General features: G+C 35.3%; 1 protein-coding gene across 7 annotated transcripts in view; it reads left to right on the forward strand.

The window, feature by feature from the left end:
- CSNK2A2IP (casein kinase 2 subunit alpha' interacting protein) overlaps positions 1-21,326 on the forward strand; it is a 232,941-nt gene extending 211,615 nt beyond the window's left edge. For 2 of the 7 annotated variants that reach the window (XM_074299804.1, XM_074299805.1), the window contains 3 exons: positions 12,063-12,129; positions 19,497-19,554; positions 19,925-21,326. In XM_074299804.1, coding sequence (XP_074155905.1) covers positions 20,007-21,305 — 1,299 coding nt within the window. In that variant the 5' untranslated portion in view covers positions 12,063-12,129; positions 19,497-19,554; positions 19,925-20,006 and the 3' untranslated portion in view covers positions 21,306-21,326. Of the gene's footprint in view, positions 1-5,273; positions 5,541-8,008; positions 8,096-12,062; positions 12,130-15,399; positions 15,555-19,496; positions 19,555-19,924 lie in introns of those variants that run through there. The other 5 variants (XM_074299809.1, XM_074299806.1, XM_074299808.1 and 2 more) reach the window with 5 other exon arrangements.
- The last annotated feature ends 2,827 nt before the right edge of the window (positions 21,327-24,153 follow it).

Here is a 24,153-nt window from a genome sequence, read left to right on the forward strand (position 1 = left end):
GGAATTGTGGGGTATTGAGTATAATCAGAAAAGTTTTAAAAATACAATTCAGTTAATTTCTAAGAAACCTTACAGGGATAAGACCTTGCAGTTAGAGAGAGTGGAGTTTTATACTTGTAAAACTGCTAGGATCGTCTTTGGAGAGGTGGAACTCCTCTTTTCTTACCTCGTGGATTTTCCACTTCCACTGGTGGGCTTGATTTCCCAACCTCCTACGAGTAATTATAAAACAGTGTTTATGTTTAGAATGATTTGGAAAATTGCTGTTTTAATCACTAGAATAAATAGTGTGTGATCTTTGACCCAGGAGGAAAAGTAATATCAGATTTATTGATTCACACTCCTGAAGTACAATTCGGTATCAGAAACTCAAACTTTGATTTTAGGCAAAAGAATTCAGGGATATAGCCGAGTGTTCTTTTTTCATTAACTGTATGAGTGGATGTTTTAAGACCAATGGACATTATGGCTTCATTCCAATCTGGAGAAGCAGCTAGACATGTGATCAACCATTTTTCTATTGTAGAAATTTCACATTCATTTAAGACAGTTATGGATTGGCTTACAAATACTATGCCTTTAGGTGTTTTTGCATTGAATTTGACTTTGCCCATTCCATTGGCATTTCTTATAATCCTATTAGTAAAGTCATTACTGCACATACTATATCCCCAAGATCTTCTCTTCTAAACAAGAGAAGGGAATTTTGGGATATGTGATTGCTTGCAATTTTTAAATTTTGATTTTACATTTTTAAACACTTTTGATTTTACATCTTCAAAACATTTTTGATTTTACATTTTAAAGTTATTTTGGTTTTACATTTTTAATCTATTTCGGTTTTACACTTTTAAATTATTTTGGTTTTACATTTTTAAATTCTTTGCCTTTTACCTTAGCAATGCACTTCGGGCATACACAGAAAGTGCAGCTAAGTGACAGACTGACTAACTTTTGTCTGACTTTTGTTAATCTTTTTGACAACAACTTTGTTTCCACTGTGATGTGGAAAGGCCTGGATGGCATTTGGAAAGGCCCAAGTTGGGCCCCGGGGACATTCCTTCCTAGGTGCAGATCCAGCAGCAGAGTTCATCCCCACCAGAGATTTTTGTAACCTGGGGATCCAAGAGAAGGACCAGACAACAGCCCAGAGGGACCAGCCAGATGTCCGCAGCCCTTCAGACGCTGATGGCAGCGATGCCCCTCCTGACCGTGACACCAGAAACACCAGACACAGTTCCAGTGTTGCAGCTGAAATGGACTGTTTTGGGTGATATGCAATATAAAGACTGTAAATGGACAATGGGCCTGCTTGCTTCTCCCGTGGCTACTTGCCATATGGTGGCCTGGGAAGAGGCTTTGCCCTATGCTTTCTATTGAAGGAATATGCGTTTAAATTAGTGGGTGAAAAACCAACACACCCACCTGCCTTTGTTATTGAGACAATGTTATTGGACATGACTTTGCTTATGTGCACCTGTGAAACTAGAATTGCTCTAGGATTGTGAAAAGTGCAATAGAGAATTGTGATAAGCTAGAATTGTTCTAGGATTGTGAAAAGTGCAATAGAGAATTGTGATAAGCTAGAATTGTTCTAGGATTGTGAAAAGTGCAATAGAGAATTGTGATAAGCTAGAATTGTTCTAGTATTGTGAAAAGTGCAATTGAGAACTGTGATAAGCTAGAATTGTTCTAGGATTGTGACAAGTGCAATAGAGAATTGTGATAAGCTAGAATTGTTCTAGGATTGTGAAAAGTGCAATAGAGAATTGTGAGAAAGTAGAATTGTTCTAGGATTGTGAAAAGTGCAATAGAGAATTGTGAGAAAGTAGAATTGTTCTAGGATTGTGAAAAGTGCAATTGAGAATTGTGATAAGCTAGAATTGCTCTAGGATTGTGACAAGTGCAACAGAAAATTGTAAGAAACTAGAATTGGTCTAGAATTGTGATAAATGTAACTAGAATTGTGACAACCTACTTCACTGATATTTAATTGTTAACTAGAATTGTGATGTTTTACCTTGTTGACTTCCCACCTCAGTGTTGACATCCTACCTCATTGGCATATTATATCGAGTATGACTTTGATGAATGGGTTGAACACTTGGGCCACTGTTGAGCCTGGTTCTTATTGTCATACTTCTGTTTACTGATCTGCTGCTTTGTACCTCCTTGGGCATAACACTCTGTCATCTCATGGATCGAGTGAACTATAGCTGGTGCTAAAAGTTTAGCTTGGTGAGATGTGCGGTTCCCGCAAAACAAGAGAAAGGGAATTGTAAGGGGCCTTTAAATGGGTGCCACAGCAAATCGGGAGATTGAGGCCCAGAAGTAATTTCTGTGGATATTAGGACTGCCCTTGGGCGGGATCCTGGCCATATTGAGATAGCTTCCTAATGGGTGACTCTCTCACTGATTGGCTGTGTGTGTGACCACACAGGCCCTATGTAAGCCCACTGCAGGCAGCAGGCGGTCCTCTTTAACCTGGCGCTCTTCACCCTGGCTCCCTAGCCTGGGTGGCCAAGCCAAGATGGATAGCCAAAAGAGGTAAGGGTTTTGGTAGTGAACACATGGGTCTTCTGACCAGGTGTTCACTCGGGGAACCAACAAGTCAGGGCATCAGTTAGGGCATTATGTGAGTAGGTATAATAAAGTCTTTTAAGATTACACATGGTTGTTCTTGAGTGCGCTACCGGTTATTAAGCTAGTAATTGTAACTGCCAGGAGAGCACGTTACAATGGAGGAACTTTCCACACTGGGAGTTTTCTGTCTTGATAAAATCACAAATGTAACACACACACACACATATAAACTACACCTACACACACATAACATTAATTGTCCTAAAATGCTTAAATTATAAAACAGTTACTTAAAAAATTTTGTTTCTAATAAAGTTATTCCTATTATATTATCATAGTATTTGAAATATCCATCATGATAATAATATAAATCAGTATCTTCCTGGAATAAGGGAAAAAATAATCTCTTCCTTTAAGAAGCATTTGAAGAGAGAGATCCTGATTACTCCCCCTATTTTTTTTTTTCTCTTTTTACTTCAATTGAAGTATAATAGATTCTATTTCAGCCTCATATTTACTTTGTGTATCTCATCATTTTATATGTGTTTCTTATAAACAACATATTGTAGGATTTTAATCTCATTCTGTTATTCACTTTCCAATTTATGGGCAAGTTTATCTCATTCACATGAACAATTATGATTACTATAAATCAACCATCATTCTACTTTCCCTTTATTTATCCTCCTTTTTCTTTCCTTTCAACCTGTCTTTAAATTTAAAAAATTTGTTAAATGTTAAAAGTTAGGTTTATGTAATTGGGAAAAATAAAATGCTACAAAAAAAAAAAAAGAAATATGTAGCATTTTAATACAAACACATGAACTATGATATAAATATACTATGGATATTCAGTTAAAGGAATGCATTGGCATGGAAATGCTATTGAAATCTTATAAAATCAAGATAGTAATTTTTAAAGGATGTTTCACTAATTGGAAAACAAAAAGAAAACAATATTATAACTATGTATAACCTATAAAATGACATGTGATTTCAGTGATGTGTACTCAAAATGTTTACTCAAAACGTGGTAATAGACACAGAATACAGATAGCAGATCCTTAATTTTAAAGACAGCTTTTTTATATTCTTATTTGTTTGTACAGCTGCCCATTGGAGTGATTTATATCATGTTTCTTAAAATTCAAGCCTGCTTTGAGAAAGAAAATGCTTTTTCACACTTTATTTACCTTTCTAAATGGAAGCTATTGGCTCCACCATTGATAGTGAGCTGTCATTATTTTTTAATTAGAAAGAATGTTACTTTTGCAAGGTTGGGGCAAGAAGAATATTCAAATGTTTGCTGAAATGTTTTCTCTTTTTCATTTTGTTTTGTTGTGAAAACTTTGTTTTTGTGTTAATATGGGGAAAATCAAGTCATAAATTGGTTTGTTATTTTGGAAGGGAACTAATTAACTTTAGCCACAAAGACTAAAGAAAAACAGACTAGTCTTTAAAAGATTTGTGATATTGTTGGTGTGGATGCTTCCCCAATTCCTTCAGGTTTTAATAGATTTGAAAGGCCATATAGTCCAATCCAGAATTTTACAGATGAGGAAACTGAGAACCAGTGAAGTAAAAGTACTTTTTTGATGTTTTGGGTGAATTATTTTGGACAAGGATTAATTTTGATATGGTTTCATTTTGTAACAACAGTGGTCATGTATAGGTATTTTTGCTAACCTTAGGACAGAAGTCTGATTATCCTGAGATAAAACCAGATCAAGATAACTTTCCCATTTGAATGCCAGATTTCATATTCATATTTATTTGTTCTATTTTTGGTATGTTTTTAATTCTTTTAATTTTTTTATAATCTTTTAAAGAATGGATATTGCTCCAAGGAAATGTACAAAAACTGTGGCTCAGAATCCTTCACTTATTGTTCACATATTTCAACAGTAGTGATTGATAAAAAAGTGGGAAACCAAATATTCCAATGACCATTTAAGCCCATGCTGGAACAAGATTCACATCAAAGTGGCATATGCTCCTTTAATCTCTCAGTCTGTTTTTATCTCTCTATCTGTGCTGATGATCATTTTATTGACCTCACTTATCTCATAAAAAGTATGATGGATTATTTTGTTGGTAGTTAAAAACATAAATATGGATTTAGAAGAGAGATTAGGAGTGTAGACATGCATTTGGAAACCATCTCCCTAAAGGTTATAATTGAAGGCACAGAAATAAATAAATTTCTAAGGGAGAGAGTGCCAAGATTAGACCCACGGAGGTGCATTCATATTAAGCATATCCTAAGGGGAGGATGAGTCAGTAATGATTGAAATTGAGGAGCAGTTCAGGACAACAAAAAAACTGAGAAGAGAGATCACGTTCAATAATCTTGCTTTACATTATCCAAAGATGCAGAGAAAAAATGTCATTAGATTTGTTGATTAGGAAATCATTGGTGACCTTTTTGAGAGAACAGTTTTAGTTTTAGGTAAGAGTTGTGGTGTTGTGGAGGGTAGTATGATGTTCGTTATCAAGAAAATGGAAGCATTTAGGTGCCTGTAAGAAATTAAATGGAAAGATTTTAATAAATTGTACCAAGAGGAAATAATGGTCACTTCAAATCATTCTGCCACCAAAGTGCAACTCTGACTGTGAACAATGAGCTATTGCTGCTCTGTGATGTCAGGGTGACCTTAGATCATTTGTCTGGGATAGGGAACTACAGTACTCAGTCCTGTCATAGGTGTTTAAGGAAGCACATCTACTTTTTCCCTTATCCTCAGGGGCACAGTCCTTTCAGGAAAGTCTACTCTTTTTTCTGATACTTATTTTTCTCCAGTTGCTTGCTTCTATTAGAAGCTCAATAGTCCCTGTAGCTTTCCCCTATGAGGGAGATTTACATCCATGAAAGTCATTTGGATTTGGATTTGCAGAAGTTATTGCTATTGGGAATATTTGAAGTAACATGCTTCTTGCTCTTCTTGAAACTGCTACTGGTAAGGGTATTTCAGACTTAGGGCTGGGAAGGGAGGAATGAGGGGAAGGTGTCATTGATTGTTACTAGAGAATGGGAGAAGAAAAAGGCTGAGACTTTTGAGATCAGTAGCTGAAAAGACCAGTCACTCTATAAAGTCAGGCCAGAAGAAACCCTCAGGTTCTTTTTCCTTGAAGCTAGAAAGTAGCTTTCTTCTATCTGTCCATAAGTCTAGCCAAGAAAACATCTGTATTGGAGAGAATGGGAAGCAGGAGGACTCTGTGGGAGTATATTCTATGGAGACGTAAATCACCAAGATCACTGAATTCTGTCCTGGTCTTATGACATTTCACAGTATCTGCTAGTCGCAAAATGGAAATCATGTGTATTTAAATTAAAAAAAAATTCAATAAATGTTTACAAGTTGCTTATAAAGCAAGATCAGTATCTAGGCACTGGAGATTCAAAGACAAATTGGAAAGATTTTTTATCTTTAAGGAGCTTAAACACAATATGAAGACAAAGGATATACCATGCTGAGGAGGGGGGGACCCAGAGAATGATATCCCAAAATGCCATGCCACCCTTCAATTGGTATTAAAACTAAAAAATCATGGGTTTAGTAATCATTCTGATAAATACATTCACTTGTTAAATAAGTATTTAGCTTTTCAAAACCAGAAAGGTGGTTAAATCTTTGAGATCCTGGATTTAACTAATAGTAATCATTACTGGATGTTTTTAGTTTTCCTGAAAACTGTACACTCTGCTTCTTCTAAGTTCTTAGATAGGTACATGAGCACATGGTTTCAGGTTCTTAAAAAAGTCTATAGATATGGCTGACTGAAATTAGTGTGCTTCAAAAACAGGATTCCAAAAAGATAGTTTTCCTTTTTTTTTTTTTTTTTTTTTTTAAGGAATTCTTGCCTTCTATTCACCTGATGAGTGAGATTTTCAGAAATTAATAAACTTAAGTTTTTTTCTAAAGAAATATGGAAACCAGAATTTTGTCCAAGCTATTTACACCTCACATAAATATGTTTATGTTATTACATTTCTATAGTATTTTGTAGTAAACAAAACACTTATATAGACAGCTATTATTTTATGTGAAGTAGGCAGGGTATATGCTACGCTTTCCATTTAAGAAATAAGAAAGCTGAGATTTGATTTACCAAACTGGAATGTAAAGGAGGCAAGATATATAATGTCATTGTCAAGTACTTCTGACTCCAAATCTAAGACATATGTCTATATATCTTAGCTGAAGATCATTTTATTGACCTTTTATTGACCTCACTTATACAGTTTTATGAAGAAATATGATGAATAATTTTACTCTTGTAAAGAATTGTAGACAGTTGAAAACATGTATATGAAATTTAGAAGAGATATTATAACTGGAGTTAAAAATTTGGACATCATACAGCTAAAAGCAATAATTGAAGGCATGGGGATAAATAAATTGCTAAGGAGAGAGTGAAGAGTAAGGTATAAAGTGGCTAAGATTAAAATCATGGTGGTGGGGGAGGAGAATCCAAATAAAGGATTTCCTAAAAGAAGCCAGAAATAAACAAGGTAGAGCAGCAATTTGGAAGAACATCTGAAGAGCCTAGCTGATGGGAGAGTATGTTCAATAAAAAATATGTCTATATATGTAGGTATGGATATAGATAATTCTAGGTATGAGGTCAGATTTGAATTCAGGAAGATGAGTTTTTTTGACTTCACTATATTAGCTGATATCTACGTGTGTGATATGTGTATGTATATCATATATGTGCATTTATCTCCATCTCCACATCCATATATATATATACATATATACACATATGTACATAATATCTACACATATGATATAGACAGGTTAATAGATTCAGTTTTCTATGCAGTCATATTTCTTTTCCCTTTTCACCATTTTTCATCTCAATATATACAAAGGTTATAGACAAATGTTTTTAAATTTTGTTTAATTATGAATATATGTACATAAGTTGGACAAAAAAGTACCTAGATACTCTCAGAAGCTTGTTGCTTTGCTTGAAAAAAAAAATCACAGAATCTAGAATTGAGGAAACCTTCTAATAGGGTATCTTATTGGTGAGGGAAAAAAATGGAAATTTAGTGTTCCAATATAGCTATAAGATATAACAGCTTGGAAATCTGATTAACTAATTTAACTGATTAACTAATCCAACCTTATGGATAAAATAATAAAGGCAGACTTTCTAGGCTCTAAAGAATATGGCAATATCTACTTAATCACACACACATACACACACACACACACACAGATATATAGATATATATATCTCTATCTATATATATATCTATATATATATATAGATAGAGATATATATGCCAGCAGTTTAAGTTCAGCTCTAAATAACTAGTACTCCAGAAATGAGGGAGGTAACTTTGATAGCCAGATGACAATGGGCAGTTCTATGATGTCAGGATGATCTTAGGTCCTTTGAATAAGATAGCATCACAGGAGTTCAACCTTAGTTAGTACAGGTGTCTGAGGAAGAAGTGTGTGTCTAGTTTTCTCTATATCCTGGAACATAATCTTCTCTGGTGAGAATGCTCTATTTCTGAATTGAATAGGCTTTGTTTTCATTTGTTTCATTTCTCTTAGGAATATGTACAATAATGAAAGAGGGCAGAAAGTAACTAAGAGAAAGTTAAATCATTTAAAGAGGGGAGTTCATAGATAATCAAATCTCAAGATTTATTTACTTTTTTATGACAACTATGATTTTAGAGAGCCATTTTCCAATTCAAGAAAAATTTGATTCAGAACTCACCAATGAAATTGCTAGGTCATGTGATCCATTGACAACTCCAAATTTAATATATAGAAGAATTTCTCTCACTGGGAATTTCCTAAACACATATTCATGGGTAAATTGGGTATGTGTCCAGTTCCCCCCCAAAATTGCTTTAAAGTAGTATTAAAGTTGTATTGTAATGCTGGAAAAACTGAGGCAAGATAGAGATTAGAGAGTTTTAATATTTTATTTATTGGAGAGTTTAACTGATTGGACAGGACTCAAAGTATCCAGTGGTAATGTAACACTCCAAGGTTTTTTTGTTTTGTTTTGTTTTTGGTTTTTTTTTAAACAAGACTCATTAAGAGAAAGGCAGGAGGCAAAAAGCAGGAATTTTCAGTGATGGACCATAAATTTGGTTCTAGCAGAATGGGGATGAAAACTATAAATTCTTACTAACTGGGAGGCCAGAGTCAGAATGTCTGAACAAACAGAAGTAAAGATTTCAATTATGCATCTGAGATAGACTTATCTTTTGGAATGTTTAGAGTACGTGGTACAGCTCTAATGGACAGGAAAAAAAGGTGGGGATTACATACTAACTCAGGGAAATGGACATATAATTCAGGGAAACTAATTCAGGGAAACTGAAGTAGAACAGTTCAAGGAGACTGTGGCATAACAGTATTACACTTTAAAGTATAAACAAAGTCATATTTATAAAGTAAAGTATTTGCTAGATTTTTTACTATTATTGTTGTAGTTCCCTAAATTACATTCTACCATCCCTGAATATCTTCTTGTAGCATTAAGAAAAGACAGTTAACCAAGACTGGAAAAAAAAAAAAAAAGATAATGTGCAGGGACTATAGATGAGAAATTTAGGAATATGTATCAGCAGTAAGGAATCATTGAGGATTCTTAAGGGGAATAACATTGATGGTAAAGTTTTAGGAAGATTCCTTTGTAGCTTTATGGAAGAGGGTAGACTGACTGGAAATCAGGAGTCTGTTGCAATATTACAAGTAAGAGAGCTAATGAGAATCTGAAAAAGGATGGCAATCTAAATTTAGAAAAGGTATAGATCTGAGATGTTGAGGTAAAATCAATGAAATTTGGCAATTTAGTATCATCAGCAGTGTTGGTGAAGATGAATGACGATTAAAGATGACTCCCAATATTGAAAACATGGATGACTAGAGAGTTGGTGGAACTCTCAATAGAAACAAAGAAGTGGAGTATGTTTAGGATTTGTCTATCCTTTCTTGCTTCCTATGGCCATTTCTCAGATAAGCCTTATTGGGCATTAAGGTGTGACCTCCAGTCAGGGCTATGCATGGCAGGTTGGCAGGTAGATGCCATATTCCTTTTTGGTTTGTTACTATCATTTTGTCTTAGTCACTTAATTTCTTGTAGACAAGAATAGTTGCAGAAAGGAGTTAGAAATGTGATTTTTAACAAGGGAAGTAGCAAATAACTCTCAAACTAATACAGTTTTCATTTCTTAGAACTAGAGAGCAGCTTCCTTCTGAATACCTCTCAGTAGCACTTTTGAGCCAATTTTTAAAAAGGAGGGCCTCTGGGAAATGAAAGGACTTTATGATGGAAGGATATATGAGAAATTCAGATAATTCACATCATTAATTTCCAGTTCTAAAAATAATTATCACTGTCTTAGGTTATGTCAAGACAACAAACATTTATCAAGTATTTACTGTGTGCCAAGAATAGTAATTGTTAGGGATGCAAAAAAAGACAAAAAAGTTACTGATTTTAAGGAACACTTATTTTAATAGAAGGGATAAAGTGCAAATAGCTTATGTATATGCAAGACATAATATAATTAGAGGAAAGGACTCTTGCAGAAGGTGAGATTGGTGTAACTGATTGGAGTAAGGAAAAATGAGGCAGCAATACCAACCAGAAGGTGATTATTATAATACTTTTAGGATTAAGATATGGTGAGTGAGAGCCTGGGCCAGGGTTGGTAGCACTATCACAAGAGAGAAGGGAACATCTGTGAGAAAGATTGTATTATTATTGTATTATTCAAATTAGATACAGGAGGAATTCATAACCCTTTTTTATGTGCAGACCCCTTTGGCAGTCTGAATACTATGGATTCTTCCTCAGAATGTTTCTGAATGCACAAAAAAGTACATAGTATGATAAAGGAAACTAGTTATAGTATATTGAAATATGAAAAAAAATTAAAATAACATTCATTTTACTTTTCTTTAAAATATGTGTAAAAATGTCACTTTTGTGAGGTCTGCAACAAGTCTGAATCTGAGGTGATTTTGAAAAATTAAGCCATGTAGAGGTCTTAGACAACGAGAAAGACAGAATTTCAGTTAAAATAGGCCTTGGGATTCAGTGGTAGTACAATCTGCTCATTACAGTAAAATCTTTCATCCAGTCTCACATTATATCACCAGCAAGACACCATCTAAAATTTGCTTGAATTAAAAGACCTGCAAAAAGTTCACTAACTCCTGAGGTTTACCAGTCTACTTTTAGATAGTACCTTTAGAAATTGTTGACCTGAAATCTGCCTCACCAATACTAGCCCACTGCTTCTGGTTTGCCCTCAGGGCCCAAGCAGAATATACCTAATCTCCTTTTATGTCCCTTTGATCGGCTGTCCTCAAAGTGGAAGGCGCTCTCCTCTTACCTCAGCTTCTTGGTTTCTCAGACTTTCTTTGTGTCTCAGCCCAAATCCCATCTTCTGCAAGAGGACTTTCCTGTTCTCCATAGCTTCTAGTGTCTTCTCTGAGATTACTTCCCACCATACCTCATGTGTGTAGGTCTGCACCAAGTTATTTACTGTGTACCTCCTTAGAATGTTTAATTCATGAATAGCAAGGATTATTTTTACTTTTATTTGTATTGTATTTGTATTCAGGGCAATTTTGTTGGTTCATTGTAAAGATTTAACAAATGTTTTGATTCTTGTGTGAATCCAAGCGTTTATCAAGTAACTTAAGGCCATCCATCTACATTTGTGAGTATGGGGGGAACAAGAGTCTCAGCTTTAACTTAAGTATGAATTCCTTCATTACCATGCCCCATTTATCCTTTCCAGTTTAAACAATATTTTCTTTAGTAATAAAGGAAGATTAATTCTGTAAAAACAGAGGATGAATAATTTTGGATTCTTTCTATTGTCTTTTTAATCTATATATCTCTTTCCAAGCAATAGGTATTTTAATTTCTTGTTTTCTTCTTGCTCTGAATAAGGAACAAACAAAAGAAAAATAAAAGATCTTATACTGTAATTAGTAAGCCATAGAATTATAGAATATTAGAGATTAGTCTCCATCACTTAGTTTGTTTTTTTTTTTTTTTAAATAATAAGGACATCAGAATTGTGTTAAGATCATTGTATCTCAGATTATAGCCAGAAATGTGACCTGGATGATGATCAACTTCTTCATTTGCCAGGTGAAATGACTTTAGAAAGATTTAAGTGACTTGGTTGTTCTCCCCCCTCTAAAAAAAAAAAAAAAAATAGCAAAAATTAGACAAGATTGGACTTGGGCAAGATTAGAAGTCAGGTTTTGTGATTCTAAATTCAGCTCATATTTTAAAAAGTTTCAGTTAATTTTGGGCTTTAAACAAGATAATTATAAACCAACATTTGTAGGGATGTCTCTGATATAAATCATAGGGACAGTTAAAAAATGTTCCCTATGAAGTTGAACCCAGATGTAAAGATGGGTCATTAGTCTTTAAAAGTGGCCTCTGAAAACTTTATATCTTTCTTTTAATAGGTCTTGTTTCCTGAAGAAAACATCTCCAGGAGATTTAAGAGAAGAAGATGGAGGAAACTACCTGATGGTAAGAACTCAGCTTTTTAGTTTCAAAAGCTTGTTCTCTCATTTTTTTCTTGTTTCTAGCTTTAAAAAAAAAATCCCCTTAATTATTTTTTTTCCATGGCCAATTCAATTTAGCAAAAGCTTATTAAGCACTCCTTTATGTGCAGGTATCAGTGATATAAAGAATAAATTAAAGAAATTCCTGCCCTCAAGGACCTTTGTATACTTCTGGGATGTTATGAAGTATTCAAGGAGGACTAGGGCCTTTGGTATTAGGGCTTGGTATCAGGGTTGTTCACCCACCATTGATGTCCATCTTTCATTCTCACTTGGAGTTCCAAGAAGCACCCTGTCTCAGCAGACAGGCTAAAAAACAGACATCATCCCTAAAACGGGGTGAAGGTAACCAATAGGTCTCAAATCTGTTGGTGAATTAAAGGGATGTCTATTCCTAGCATGTGAAATCTTCCATTGCTGCAATGGACAGATAAACATAATTTGCTCCAATGGTCATAAAGGTGGCAGAAGCAGGTATTGTGGAGTGTTTAGAACTTGGACAGATGAAAGATGCCAAAGTCGTCCACTGTGACGACTGTCAGCTTGTCATAAAAAATCATCTTGCCACTGGATCTTTGATTTGACTCTAGAAAGGAAAACAAAGTCAACAACTTTGTATAACACTGCTGCAGTTAAATGCAATTTATGCTAGAGTCAAAAGACATTATTCATACCATTTTACCATTTTTACCAGCCTTGAAGTCCTGTGGCAATGAGCAAGGTAGGAAACAGCAAGTATGGATAACACTGGGAGTTAATCACAACAATGCACACAGACAACCCAGAGCATAGATTGTTCTTCTCACTAGACTAAAGTAGGAGTAGGATTTGAGTATATTGGATATATTTTTTTAAAATATTTTTTCCCAATTACATTCAAAGACAATTTTAAACATTTATATTAAAAATTGTGTTCAATTTTTTTTTTATCTCCTTTCCTAAACTCCAACCTCCCTAAAATGGTGAGCAATTTGATAAAATAGTTAGATGGGCAGTCTTATAAACTCCATATTGTTTATGTTGTAAGAGAAGCAACACTAAAAAGAAAACATACATTTACACAAAATCAAGTAAAAATAATAGTATGCTTCGATCAGCATTAGACTACATCAATTCTTTCTCTGAATATGGATTGCATTTTCCACCATGTGTCTTTTGAAATTGTCTTGGATCATTGCACTATTTTTGTTTAATGCATTCATTAGTTATTTTTAACATTCATTTTTTAAAAATTATTTTAAAAAAATAGAACAAAGAAAGATAAAAGAGGAAAATAAAACAAAAAAGAAACAATGGAATATTGTCCCAGTGACAGGAAAAGATAATGATAAATGTTGGAGAGGATGTGGTAAAACTGGGACACAAATACATTGTGGGTAGAATTGTGAACTGATCTAAACATCCTTTCAACAATCTATGTTTGCCTTGAGGTGCAAATTTGTTCTGTTGTGTGGAAAATCTGCAAAGCTTGAAATTTACTAACCTACTCCACCATCTCCCAGAATCCTTCCTGAGATCATTGTATTGTTGAGAAGAGCTAAGTTATTCATAGCTGATCATAGTACAGTGCTGCAGTTACTGTGTACAATGTTCTGTTTTTGTTCACTTCACTTTGCATCAGTTCATGTAAATCTTTTCAAGTTTCATTAAAAATCTATATGCAATAATAGCCTGTTTCAAGGATGATACTGTTTTCCTCCTAGCCTGAGGGAAGGGGTCTAGATAAAGATGCTCTAAAATTTGTTGTCTTTATTTGATCTAATCCTGGCCTGCTCACTGTGGCAGATGGAGATATCCTACCCTGTGGTCAAAACACAAAAATTGTACAAAAACTTTTGTGAAGATGATTTCACTCAGCAATGGTAAATGGAATGTGCTCATGCTTATGGACAACATGAAAATGAGTAGACCTGAAAAGTAAATAATTTATTGTAAGAGAACACAGCAGCTATCTCATCCAAATAGTAGTCCTGAATAAAATATGGCAAGTAAATGAAAACTCCCTGATGTCAGAGCTGGATGTCTGTTTTTTTTTTTTTTTGTTTTTTGTTTTTTAATTTAATTTTATTTTTTTTTAAGAGTGATTTCAATGATAGGGAGTGCTGTGAAGCTGGCATAGGTTTCACAATCAAATCTAACCTAGTCAGCAAGTTTATATGCTTCCTTACAGTAAATAGCAGACAATGACCGCCACTTTAGCCCTTTTTTGTAGTGGCAAGAAACTGAAAACTGAGTAGATGCCCATCAGTTGGAGAATAGTGAATAGTTATGGTATATGAATCTTATGGAATATTATTGTTCAATAAGAAATGATCAGCAGAATGATTTCAGAGAGGTCTGGAGAGATTTACATGAACTGATGCTAAGTGAAATGAGCAGAAACAGGAGATCATTGTACATGGCTCTTTCCAACAATGAGATGATTGAGGCCAGTTTCAATGATCTTGTGATGAAGAGAGCCATCTACATCCAGAGAGAGGATTGTGGGAACTGAATGTGGATCACAATATAACATTTTCACTCTTTTGTTGTTGTTTCCTTGCATTTTGTTTTTCTTGTGCAGCAAAATAATTGTATATTTTACATATATTGGATTTAACATATATTTTAGCATGTATAACATATATTGGATTGCTTATCTAGTGGAGGGAGTGAGGAGAAGGAAGAGGAAATCTGGAACACAAGGCTATGCACAAGGGTCAATGTTGAAAAATTATCTGTGCATATGTTTTGAAAATAAAACCCTTCAACAACAACAAACAAACAATGATTGCCACTTTCAGGAAAGTGTTTCCATCAACTATGTGTATGCCCTTACCCATAACAAACCCTGATTAGGGCAAAGAAAAATGTTATTGAAACTAGGAAACTGTCATCATCAGTATGCTGAAGAGAAGACAAGCTTGTAATTCTGGGTAACTTTAATGCCAGATTAGACATAGTACTATCAGTTATGGCAAAGAGTCCTTGGGAGGAATGGAGTTGGAAACAGTAACAGCAACAGTCACTTTGTATTGAAGACTTGTGCATCTCATGACCCTTCTCATTATCAATACTATTTTCCATTTACTTAAGCACAATAAAACTTCTTGGATGTACTTTTGTAGCAAATGTTGGCATTTAATGACCTTTAATAGACTATGTCATGGTAAGGAGAAAAAAGACAGAATGTAAGAACAATAAAGGCAATGTATGGCACAGAATACTGGACCAATCATAGACTTATCTTTTCCAGGCAAAACATTTACATTCAACAAAATTGGTGACTCCAAGGCAAGATGACTATCAGAAGATTTAATTTCAATGGATTATACTGCTTCTAACATGAAGAGTTTTGTTGCTACCTGGGAGAAAAGGCTGAACCAATACACAATAAGCAGAAAAGGAATGGTGGGCCACTTTTAGAGATCTGCAGATGATTTGGGTCCCACTACTCACAAACATCAGGATCAATTTGACAAAAATGTTGGGGAAATGCAGAAGCTGTTAAATGAAAAATGAGAATTAGAGTTTTCCAGTAGGATAGTTTTATCTCTCTCTAAGAAGGCAGCATTTAACTCCATTGAAAGTAAAGTGCAAGCAAAGTTTAGACAGATACAGAATTCTAGGCTCAGTAAGAAGTCAGATAAAAGCAGTTTTATGCTGATAGGATTTCCTGATTTATGATTTATGATTTTCTGAAAGCTACAGGCCTCAATTACTTTGTGCTAATAGACTCAACATTGATTAGTGATAAGGAACTTGATACCAGAAAAAGAGGCTGAATAGTATTCTCAATGGACCTCATGAACCAATGCTTAAACCAATGACTATATATATCAGATTGAATTCAATCCCTCTTTAGCTAAACTTCCAATTAAAGAAGAAGTTTTGAATACCATTAGGCTTCTCTGATGAGGCAAAGTGCCTGGTACTGATTCTATTCCAGCTGAGATTTACAAGGCCAAGGGGTCTACTACTCAATGAAAGCTTACTGAAATTTTTTGGATTATATGGCAAAAGGAAGTTGTCTAAAGGAATTCAAGGATGTCTTCATTGTCTATCTCTATAGAGGAAATGGAAATAAATCATACCGTGATAACCACAAGAGAATCTCTTACAAGAGTCTTAATTGGATTTATTCTTCATGTGGAAGATGGTCATCTACCTGAGAACCAGTGTAACTTTAGAAAGGGCTGAGGAATGGTAGATAGGATATTTGCTGTCTGACATCTTCAGGGGAAATTCCAGGGACAGAACCAGAAGTCTTTGATATGGGGATTGTGGAAGATTGTGATAAAATTTGGTTGCTCAGAGAAGTTCATCAATTTATATGCCAATTTTGTGTTGGTATGTTTGCATGAGAGAATAATGCTCTCACTTTCTCAGTCACCAGTGGAGTGAAGCTGTACTGAGGTACTAAAGAGCTGAAACTCTGAGTCAATGCACTGGAACCAGACAACCAAGCACTTAAGGCTAATTACAGATTGGACAATAACTCTATTAGCATATGCTTAGAAAATGGCCCTTCCCACTATTCTGTGCTGGCTCGATCTTTTGGTGTATATAGATAATTGTAGGAGGAATTAGGGGGTGGAGTAAGATAAGGCAGTGTCACTTTGGCGGTAGATGAGAAGGGAGGTCATGAAGATCCTGCGTCCATTCCTTTTACTTCTACCCCTAAAGACCAAGAATAGAGACCAAGGACTTTTGCTTATCCTGACTCCAGATGATTCCAAGGCATCCAGGGTGCTAACTCAGTCTTCACAGAAGGACTTGCTCCCTATGCTTTTTTTTTTTTTTTAAGGCATATTTTCCACACTGTTGTCAGAAGCCTTCAGTGAGGATGAAAATGGTGTCAAGGTCAGCTGCTATAGTGATGGTAAATTATTTTCCTTGAAAAGGCTACAAGCCAAGACTAAATCGGAAAGAGCTGATGTACAACTTTTTTTTTTTTTCCAGTTCATCAATGGAGCCTCTGAGGCGGAGATGAAAATATTATAGAATTATTTCTCTGCCACTTTTGCTAATTTTTGCTTGACACTTAGCACTAAGAAAATAGAGTTTTCCACTAGCCAGAACTGCACCATCCATACCTTTGTATACCATCCATGTACCTTTGGTTACAGAAAATGGAGAGCTTTTGAATTTACCTTGGCACACAGTGTATTGTCCAGGGATGTCCAGATAGATGATGAGGTTAATGCCTACATTGCCAGAGCTAGCTCAGTGTTTGGAAGACTCTGAAGGAAATCTGCGAGTGAGAAAAGAGAGGTATAAGCTTCCTACCAAATTGAAGGTATACAGAGCTGCTGTGTCAAGTTCATTGTATGCTTGTGAAATCTGGGCAACAATATTAGGTACCATGCCAGGAAAATGGCTTCCATGTGAATTGTCTTAGATTTAGAAGGTCACCTCACAAGATAAGATATTGAACATTGAAGTTCTTTCTTGAGCTAGACTGCCAATCATTCAAACTCTGTTGCAGAGAGCACAACCCTGATGAGCCAGCCATGATATTTTGAATGCACAACATGTTTGACTAAAAAACTTTTTTATGGAGAATTCACATGAGGCAAGGAAAAAGCAATGCAAGGACACACTCAAGGTTTTTCTAAAGAACTTAGGAATTGTGAGTTATAGGAGACAATTCCATAGGACATAGCAGTATGACTTTTCCATGACTTATCCACAACAAAGAAGGCACTGTGCTCTATAAGCAAAGCAGATTTTGTAGTAGCTCAAAAAAAAATTGCAAGATGTCTCTATTTCAAATGTTATATGAACTATTTGTGTCTGACTTGTAGTAAAGCCTTCTGAACTCATATTGTTCTGATTAGCTACAGTCAGACACACTGTATCTTGACCCTAAAATAGTGATGTCTTTTTGGTCCCCTTTGAACATGAAGTTCAATAACTATATCCTGAGAAAAACCATATGCTCATAGATAAATAGTGAATTTTGGAGAGTGGAAGAAAATTACCAGAAAAGGGGACCAGGAAAGGCATTATTTTAGCTTAATCTTGAAGGGAATTAAGGATTGTTAAGATGACAAAACAATGATTGGGGAGGAGAGTAGCTTGTGCAAACCCCTGGAAGTGTAGAAGATGGAATGATATGTACAAGTAAATACCAGCAGGCTGACCATTTGGACTAGAATACAGAATGTATGAAGGGGCGAATAACAGAATATTGAATAGACCTGGAAAGATAGGATGTTAAGTCAGATCTAAGTGAAAGACTTTAAATTATCATAGAGTTTAGTGCAGAAATGTTATCCTAGTTGTATTAAGAAACCATTAAAGCTTCTTCAGCAAAGAAGTGCCTGACCATACCTCTACTTTAGGAATGTTTGGTAACTGTATCAAAGAGGGATTAAAATAGGATAGACTGGAGGTAGGAAGGGACTCTTCAGAAACCTGGGTAAAAGATGAAGACTTGAAATAAGGCTGTCATATTGAGTTTAGAAGAGAGGATGCATGTCAAAGATGTTAATGTATTATTGATAAGAATTATCAAATGAAGATATGAGGAATGAGCTGAGAATCAATCCATATCTTTGAGGTTAGGAACCTAGGTACTGTTTTTGATGGTCATTCCTATGGCAGGTAGGAAAGTTAGGAAGAAAGTTTTTTAGTGTGGTGGCAGCAATGTCCTAAGGTCTTAACCTATGTATGTATGTCCTTTTGATTAATTGAAATGAATCTCAATCCAATACTAAGTAACTCAGGGAACCAATGGTTCAGAGCATTTTTACACAGCTTTATATGGGTAGTCTATGTACCAAAAATCAGGGCACAAGGGAGGCTTCCTGTCAGCAGATCAGTATGAGCAATGTTGGTAAAAAGAAGCTGTACGTATATGAATCAGTGTATATTCACTGAATTATTTTCTTTTCTGCCCAGAATATTATTGCCTTTCTAGGGCTAGATAAATTATCTATGATAACAAATAGAACTTTGAGATGTTCTATGAGTATCTCATTTAATTCCAATCTCAAAACTCAGGTACCATACTAGTTTGAGTCAGAGCTAATATTACTTGGTTCATGGAAGAAAGTGAGTTTGTTGTAGACTTATTAGTTTAACATGCCTATGGTATATCTGGTGGAGATGTTCTAGAAGGCAGTTGATAATGGAGGTTCCCTATCCCACACAATGACTAATGGTCCCTTGACCTTGTATAGTAAGCTTTTCTGTTCTAAACCCCTTCAAATGCCTTCTATTCAATTTCTCTGATTGTCCTCCATATAGATGTTATTTGTCTTTTTTTATGCCATTGATCCTTATACACACAGACTCTGTAGAGGTCAATAAATTCTTTCCAGCTTAAATCATGTTGGTCTCTTTCAGGACCCTGTGTTGCTGAGAAAACCTGGAGGCTACAATCCTTAAATCAAAGGATAGAAAGGTAAAGTAGAATTTACCTTGCTTTACCACAATTTCTATGGGTCCCAATTTTTGGATGGATCATTATGATTAATAGACCATAGAAACCAGTATGGTTAATGGTCAGGGAAAGATGATGAACTATGACCTCCTAGGGGATGCTCATAAATAATCTTCCTTCAAAATAAAAGTTTTTTCATGATTTTCTATAATCACATTTCTTCTCTTTAGGTTATAAATTAATGAAACATTATCCATCTGAATTTTTGGGTTAGTTTCTGGAACAGACCACTTCCTGGTTTATCTGATAAACCTACTGAATTGGGTGTTTTCCCCTTTTGATTCATCTATCAGACTCCAACTTTTTAATATTTTCCTCTTTGCTATTTTAGGAAGAAACTTATTGACACATTGATCAACAAAACCAGGGGAACAGAACTAAGTTACAATTCACCATCTTATTCCCGCTATCCTATGTTAGGAGGACAATTATTAGGTGGAAGTCAAAAAGTCTGGCAAAGGAAATACTTAAAGTGGCCTTTGGACTTCCAGGTCTTGTTCAGGAATCTAACAGGTACTAAAGCATCATACACCCACGTCAAGTATTCTCAAAAAAGACTCTGCCTCATAACATCATCGAATCATTCCTGCCAAATTGCACGTTTACCCTGCACTAAACACCCCCAGATCATGTCTACCCCAGCACTCTGCCTCTGTCATCAAGCTAGGTCAACATCGTACCTTAAACATTGGGCCATGGCTCCACTGAAATCCAAGCACCAGGTTAAGATTCTACAAAGTCCCAAACAGTCCAAAGCTATGCCTAATAGAGAGCCTTCATGGAGTTTATTTTACCTTAAACCATGTATAGTGGATGGTGTGATTATCCCTAATGAAATTGTTAAGAACATAGTCAGTTCCATCCCCCAGAGCAGAATCCATAGAGACATTCGAAAACAGATTCTCTTGAGGTGGATGAGGGGGCGTCCTAATCCTCAACCTGGCCCACGATTGTCATCAACTTACACAGTTTGCTTAGTTTGTGCTTGCTGGATACGGTATGGCTGTTCCCATGTTAAGGGAAGAAAAGACCCTAATGGAGCAAAATTAGTGGCCATACCCACACCTCTACCTGGTTCTGAGGGGGAAATGGGTGTGAGGTTAGTTCTCCAAATTCCACAACCAAAACCAAGCTCCATTTCTTGCCTTCCATGTCCTAGCTATGAAGAGCAGCACCCTCAGGCTCCTGCAGAAGAACATGACACTCTGACCATACCTGAGGGAGAAAGAAATCAGGAAGCTCTTATCCTCACTGAGTCTGCTTGTACATCTACACTCCCGACTCCCAACATTGCAATACAATCGGTGACTCCTGCCATTCAACCCCAGAGCACCAACCACCAGTTCCAGGGTGTTAAATGGCTGCTTTATATAAAAACGATGACTGGGCCTCTGCCTCAGTATCCACCTTCTTCATTTTCTTCTTCCTCATCTTCCCCCTTCTCTCCATCATCTTTCTCAGACTGTGTGTCCTTTGAATCATTTATTTACCATCGATTGCCTCCAGGAGTCTATTGGCTTGATTTTATCTACAGCAAAGATTACCAAACAAGGGACAAAAGAATCTCTGAAAGACACCAGCCCTCAGGAGGAAAAATGCCTGCAAGTAGCACCACCAAAAAACTGCCTAAAGAGAGAGCAACAACAGGATCTGGGACATTTCTCAAAGCAGTCCTGGAAAAATTTCAAAATAACATTTTCAAATTAAATTAACATCTTTTCTCCTAAAAAAAATATTTGTACCCCATTGTGTGTATCTGAAATGTGATGGGGTTTGCAACTCATTTTTTTTTTTTTTTTTAATATTCAGGTTGAAGGACATTGATTTGATCCTAGAGCTGTTCTTTAGGGTAGTTATAAGTAATTGAGTTAATAGTGATCTTCCTAATCAGGAAGAACAGTTATTCCTTTTCCCTCCCTTATCTTCTAATTTTCAGTCAAATTCAATTCAGAATGAGTGAAAATCAAGGACTACATTCTTTGCTTCCTTTGTAATAATATAAACATATTATTTTATATGTGAATGTATTTTTAAATATTCTTGCTTCATGGGGCTTCATAAAGAACACCTGTCAAATCTATAAGCTTATTGTTGATTTATTATTTTCCCTAGTGTCAGTTCTAGACAAATAAAGCCTGTACTCACATATCTCAGTGCCATATCTAACATTCTCTTCCTGGTGTTCTATTTTTCTTACTCTTCTTGAAGGACTATTTAGTCCATTCCAGTGATACTGCCCAATCTGCATTTTCAGGGTTTTGCCAGGAGTAATAAACGTCTAGTTCTTGCATCATTTTCTTTTCTCACATGAGCTAGAGATTTGAATTGAAATACTGTTTGAATGAATAATGAATGAAAAAGATGTCAAATGCTGAATAGATTGCATTTAATTTATCAATTGTTATTGCTTTAAGGGCTATCAAATTCTGTCCTGTAGTTTTAAGGATTTGGTGGTATTCTGCTGTCATTCAATGCATGGCTTAACCAAGGCTTCTAATCATTTAGCTTTTCTTTAAATCCTTAGATCTTTCCAAAAGAATCCCCAAGACTTGCTTTTTCTCAGCTGGTTTCTAGTTGGTGAAAATTTTGAAAATAAACTAACATTGAGGGTTGCTGTCCTACTACTTGCCATCACTATTTCTGTTGTTAAAGGGATATCCTCAAATGGCCAAAAACCCAATTTTAACTGGGGAGTTGAGAACTTCCCAAGAGGGAGCTACCTTTTTCTACTAAAGGAATGTGCATTCTAAGGAAGCCCCTCATTTTTCCTATCATTAGAACTGTACCTAAAAACTGTCACAAAACTATGAAGTTGTGTTGTGGAAATTCAAAACATTGGTGAAGGATGACTTCCCACAATCCTTTAAAGCAGAAATTCTTAGCCCTGTAGTCTACAAACTTTCAATATACTATAATCATTTTTCCTTCATAATCCTATGTATTTTACATTATACATTCAAAATCATTCAAAGAAGCTAGCCATAGACTTCACCAGCCCTCCAAAGAATTCTAAGACACAAAATCTCTTGCTTTCAAAGAAAGGCATTGATATTTCAGTGGGATTGATGGGAACAGGGATATTTGGCATTGGCAGGAATAATCTACATGTTTATAGAAATGTTATGCCAGCAATAAGCATGGTTTTAAAGTGAGAAGACAATATTAGAACAAAGTAAATTATTAGAACAAATAATATTAAAATATTGGAACAAAGTTTCAGTAATATAGCTGAATCTGTCTCTAAATGGCCTCATAGATTGTTTTTTCCAAGAACATTGACCTCTCATCATAAGGGACCGAATAATAAACGTACACAGAAATGATCTGTAGGCAAACAATACCACCTTTGCTAGTCAGTGGATCTGGGTAGAGAAAAAAAGACCCATCTACAAAAGGTCAGTTTCTGGTGAGGAAAACACAGAAAATGCAAATGTTTCCTTGTTTTGGAAGATAACCTTTCTATGAATACAAACTACCAAAAGACAAGAAATGGAGCTATCCAAAAATAAAAGTTTAACTTTAAATATCCCTCTTCAAATTGTGACATAACTCAGCTGAAGACGTTCCACTACTGTCAAGGTTTATGTTGCTTTGGTGTTGAATGTTGTTGAATTTCTTCAGATACACAACTGAGACTTTCTTTCAATGCAGTTCTATGCATACCATGCTATGTTGTACTTGAATTTAAAGGCATTAGGCTAGCAAGGGAAATCTCATGGGATTGAATATGGTAGTATACATTTGCTGTACCCATTCCAAGTGTCTGTCATTTCCACATATATATCCAAGGGAATAAGGCCAACTTTCACCAAAAAGATTGTGGAAAGATGTGGTCAGATTACTTGTAGCACTGGAATAATAGATTAATTTCTAAAGTTAAAATCACTTATTTTTCATTTGAACTATATAGCACAGACTTCAAGTTAAGATGACCAGCAACCTGCCTCCTAATACATTTACCCAAATAAAAAAAAAAGTGCCATCTCAAATAATCATTTGTCCAAAGAGAAATTATAGTAACCATCTTAGAACTGTACAAATGTCAGAAATCCAAACAAAGGAAAATAAGCATTTATTAAATATCTCATAGGTGCTAGGCACTGTCCTAAGTAGTGTACAAATATCTCATTTGATCTTTGTAACAACTCTAGGTTGGGACTATTATATTCAATTAACCATTGAGAACACTGAGGCAATGACTTGCTAAAGACACACAGAAATTGAAAGGTCGTCTAGAAATTCAGCTGAATCACCACAGGTAAAAGTTTCCTAATGTGGACCAGTGATTAAGGCCATCTGAATCCTGCAACAATGTTTCCACAGATCATAAAGAGTCTTTTGAAAAAAAAAATTCATGGTGGTTCAGGGATCTTAATGGTATCTAAAAGTGTTAGCAACCAGTAAAGAATAACAATATTCATGTAAAGATATCACAGATCTAGGAGCACTGTTCATCATACTCTTAACTTCAGATGACATTAGACCCTGTGATCTAGGGCTTTTAAAACTTTAGAAGATCTAAAGGGTCCTAAAATTCTTACCATTAATCTGAATGCATAT

Source organism: Sminthopsis crassicaudata, chromosome 3 (assembly GCF_048593235.1).
Source record: "Sminthopsis crassicaudata isolate SCR6 chromosome 3, ASM4859323v1, whole genome shotgun sequence".
NCBI classification, from domain to species: domain Eukaryota; kingdom Metazoa; phylum Chordata; class Mammalia; order Dasyuromorphia; family Dasyuridae; genus Sminthopsis; species Sminthopsis crassicaudata.